Genomic DNA, 4872 nt, shown 5'->3' on the forward strand with positions numbered 1-4872 from the left:
GTTCGTTTGTTCTGTTAAAGTTAGACGAACGAACGTTAACATCTCCTCGTCCGTATTCGTTCGATTTATTTACAAGCCTATAAGTTACGTTGTAAAATTTATCATAAGTTGGGGTTTGTTCTTGTGGCAGAGGCGCTTCCAAGCCATGCTGTTGGTTGCTGGTTTGATTCGCAGTAGATATAAAATATTTTGAATATGTTTTAACTTTTCATTCATAAGGTGAGTGAAAATTTATTGAACTAAATAAATTAAAAATTAAAGAAAAATTTCTAATCAGGGTTTATACATGCCACTATTTGATTTGAGAATTAAATTTATTGAATTGATATTAGAGTAAAATTAGTTAAATGCATAATAAGTAATAAGGACTAAGTATGTAAATATATCAATTTATTTAATTGTCAGGTCATCTATTCCGTCAACTATTAACGGCAGGTGATTTGATTGACAACGTTTAAACAACTATATGATCTGATTGAAAAAATTAAAAGACCAATGGTAGAAGTAAAAGGACTAAATAGTTAAGTAGCTATTTATATAAATTACCCTAAATAATATAGTATTTAACATTGACGTAAAAGTTAAAAAATATTTATTTTTATCTTAAATATATATATATTTTTTAATTTTCTTTCGTTTTCTCATAGTTAAACAATCGTTTTCGTTTAACGTATTGTATGGTTATCTTAAACACACACGAATTTGTTTTATTGTTGTTTATTATTTAATCGGTTTATATTTTTGTAACATCTCTTAAACCTCACGAATTTATATTCTAAAAATTTATTATTTTTTAGATTTTGCGATATTATTAGATTTGAGAGATTTAAATTATTTGTCAAAAAAATATGTATGATCGAATTAACCGTTTGAACACCATAACAATAGACAAATTTTCCAATGACACTTATGAAATATATATATTATATAAAAAAGTTGAAATAAATAAACATTAAGAGATCAAATAGATAATTATATAAAAAAGCTGAACTAAATAAATTGTCATTGGAAGACACCATATTATTATACGACCAAAAGCAAAGTACATAAGAAACTTGTTTATTTCTCAATATTTCAACAAGGAATACTGAGTTGAACGACAGAAACAAGTCCAACATTATCCAGAAAATAATTAGCCAGCCTACTATGTAGGTTTCATGGGGTTTAGAAATTCATTCCTCTAGTTGTTATCCCACCAGAACCGGGACTGAAGTTGCTTAACGATATTCTTATCCAGCTGGAAGGCCTTGGCAAGAACGTCGGGATTGATTGCCGGGTCTGAGCCGAACACTGCATTTGCAATGGTGATAACACCTGGGTTTTGGCTACTGAGACCAGCAAAGGCAACTGCATTGGTGTGCCCTATGTTGAACTGGAAGTGGATGAGGCCGACCGGGAACACGAAGACATCTCCGGGGTACAGGACTTTTGTGAAGAGACGGTTCTCCGGGTTGGATGTAACGAAGCCGACGTAAAGAGTGCCCTCCACGACGACTAGAATTTCGGTGGCACGAGGGTGGGTGTGAGGAGGGTTTAGGCCTCCATAAGGTGCATAGTCGATTCGAACGAGAGAAATGCCGAGAGTGTTGAGCCCTGGTATTTGTTGAACATTGGCTGGAGTGACCATGGATCCTACTGGGTTTGATGTATTTCCTGGAATGTTAAGCCCTTGAAGGAAGAAGTCTTCTGGGACAGCAAGCTTTGGGTCCTTGCACAACTTGCCATTAACAAAAACTGCAGAAATGCAAAAATAAAAATGTATTAATACTTCACTAGTTTCGACACTTCAACGTGATCCGTCGAGACGAATATAATGCAAAGATGAAGATTCAAAGGAAACAAAGCATTAAAGAACACACCGCCATCTTTAGCATCATTAACTGCTACACAGAAATCCTGAAGAGGGCTGGGATCTGATGCTGAGGCAAGTTTGGAAGCCAAAGCCAACAGGACAAATGCTACAAGGAATCCAACACCTTTCATTGTTGTAAGCAGCAGTCTTGAATTTGATTCAATTCTTCTAAGATTTGTTGCTTTATGAGGGGTGAGAAATCTGGTTTGAGAGCATGCCAATTTATAGATTGCAGGAACTGACCTGGTCCATTATCATTTTTTAATAATTCTATTTTTTTTTTTAAAAAAAGGAAAATAGTTAAGAAACGGATGAAAGATTTACCAAGTCCGTAGTGATTACATGTTTTTAAAGAAATCTAAATGAATCATTCTTCAACTACTCTATGCCTTGATCCTCATCGAGTTTCAGTCTTCCAATGCATACATATTTTGCAATGGAACCGGTCGTTTTTACACACCAAATGCCTTCTTTGTCTATTTAACTAATCTATTGACTTTAAGGGAAAAAACCCAAAAAAAATAACATCCAATTGATTAGCCTCTTGCAATGTTTAAACACACTGCCAAAGTCAACGTTCGAATGGATCAAGTTGTATAAGCCGTTGATGAACAATTCTTATATGAGAAATTAAAAATGAGAGTGTAGACCACAACATGAAAGTTTCATAAATATAATTACTACAAAATAAAATGATTTAACAAATATATTCAGACAAATCAAGTTTCACCTAGATTCAACGGTTCTCATCTCATCTCTAAAAATTTTAATAAAAACCCACTCTAATATCTAATATAAAAAATACCCTGATCAAGTTAGGTTAGGACTCATAACGATTAGGAAAATGATGTTAAGATTGTAGTTAACATGTAAGCATTAGAACTTTCAAGAACGATGAGTGCGCTGAAATTGAGTTAACGATCGATGAGATATTGCAGAGAATGAGGAAGAAACTTGAGGTAAATTTGGGAGGAAAAAGATTCATATATGCATATCATTAAGGAATGATAACTATACATTATATACAACCATAATTAGCTAACTCTAGTTAGTCACTTACAACTGATTTATGTAGACTAACTAACTAACTAACTCGTAAGACTCCAACTCATTTCCAACTTGGCTACAAGATAATCATGCTACTTGTTTGTCAAAACATCTGCTTGCTGATCGTCGGACGAGGCATGATGTGTCTGAACAACTCCTGTTTTTTTAATCTTCACTTACACAAAGTCACAATCAATTTCAATATGCTTCATTCGTTCATTAAACATTGGATTAACAGCGGTTTGTAATGATGCTTGATTATCACTAAACAAAACTCCTGGTGCATCATGTTTTATGCCTAGCTCTTCAATCAACCCTTCAATCAGACATTTTTGCCACAATCACTTTCTTTCTCCGCTTCTGCAGACGAACCATACATCGTATTTTATTTCTTCAATTCCCAACATATCAACGAGTCACGCAACTTAACACAATAACATGTAACTGATTTCCCTGCATAGGACTAGGGGAAAATCAATTTTTTTTTAATTTTGAGTTATTCAAGTCGATTTATTCGAGTTATTCAAGTCAAATCGAATTATTAATTTAGTTTTCGAGTTCTAGTCGAGTAGAAATTTTTAAATTTCAAGTTACTCGAAAACTAAAAAGTTGATTATATATTTTGATAATTTTACGCTTTAGTCCATGATTTCATTATTCCTTCAATTCATCGTTCATTTCAAGTCTATTTTTAACCAAATTTGAACCACATGCTCCTAATTCATCATAGAACGCATATGTACTTTCAATTCCTCCTTTCGATAACAAGTTTTCTATTTTCAATTTAGTCCATCAATGCTTCATAATTTCCTTATTTCTTCAATCCATCATTTATTTTAAGTCCGTTTTTACCAAATTTAAATCACACACTCCTAAACTATCGTAGAATACATATGTGCTTCCAATTCCCCTTTTCGATAACAAGTGTTCTATTTTCAATTTAGTCCCTCAATTTTTCATAATTTTCTTATTTCTTCAATTCACCATTTATTTTAAGTCTGTTGTTTTATCAAATTTGAACCATATGCTCTTAAACCATCATAGAATACATATGTACTTTCAATTCCTCTTTTCGATAACAAGTTTTCTACTTTCAGTTTAGTTCTTCAATTTTTCATAATTTCCTTTTTTTTTCTTCAATTCATCATTTATTTTAAGTCTGTTTTCACCAAATTTGAATCACATGCTCATATACCACTATAGAATACCTATGTAACTTCAATTCTTATATTTTGTTTTACTAAAAATGTACTATATTTTTATTTAGACCCTCAACATTGCATTTTACTAATTTGGTCTTTTGACTGCAATTGTTTGCAAATTCTTTCTTCCCATCAATTCATTAATTATTTTATACTCTCGTCAATATTTCACCCTCAAAATAAAGAAAATATAATATTGTGAATATATTTTGTAATTTTAGATTGCATTTGATATATTAAAAAACATTATAACGTGAAAAGAATATGATATATATATATATATAGTTAGTGAAAGTCGGAAAATTGGAATCAATCCTTACCATAGAATAACTCGACTCGAATAGAGATTATGTCTTAACCTTTATGCTAATGCGAGTGATAATTATTTTGGAGAGATGAAATCCTTTTTAGATCTCAGCAACTTTTAGGGCTTATGTTGTAGAGATAGTTTTGTAGGGATGTTGGAAGTGTGTTTTGTAATATACCAGGTTTTGGTATCTATACCGGATTTTGGGATACATATGATATCATGTTTTTGTACTCTTTGTTTTCTATACGTTTATAGTGGATTGTTATTCATCTTATCTATGAAAGCTTCAGTATCCTCACCTCTTCTACCCAGGTAAATTTAGAGGATGAAATTTTTTTTAAGAGGGAAGAGTTGTAACGCCTCGAATCACGGGTTAGAAGTATTGGGCTAACCCGAGATGGGCATTGGTTTAAATCTCTAGTTTGTAGGAAGTCTTGACCTAAATTAAAGAAGCTTTGGGC

The 4872-nt window shown here is 32.3% G+C and overlaps 1 protein-coding gene across 1 annotated transcript; it reads right to left on the minus strand.

Moving 5' to 3' along the window:
* Nucleotides 1–991: 991 nt before the first annotated feature.
* On the minus strand, nt 992–2035 carry LOC120212508 (germin-like protein subfamily 1 member 13). Its single transcript, XM_039210790.1, has 2 exons — nt 1860–2035; nt 992–1734 (listed from the first exon to the last, which is right to left on the minus strand). The coding sequence occupies exons 1-2, from the start codon at nt 1981–1983 to the stop codon at nt 1181–1183; spliced, it is 678 nt and encodes a 225-aa protein (XP_039066721.1). The 5' UTR covers nt 1984–2035; the 3' UTR covers nt 992–1180.
* Between the last annotated feature and the right edge of the window lie 2837 nt (nt 2036–4872).

The sequence above is a fragment of the Hibiscus syriacus genome, unplaced genomic scaffold, assembly GCF_006381635.1.
Source record: "Hibiscus syriacus cultivar Baekdansim isolate YM2019G1 unplaced genomic scaffold, ASM638163v2 tig00000738_pilon, whole genome shotgun sequence".
Classification (NCBI taxonomy): Eukaryota; Viridiplantae; Streptophyta; class Magnoliopsida; order Malvales; family Malvaceae; genus Hibiscus; species Hibiscus syriacus.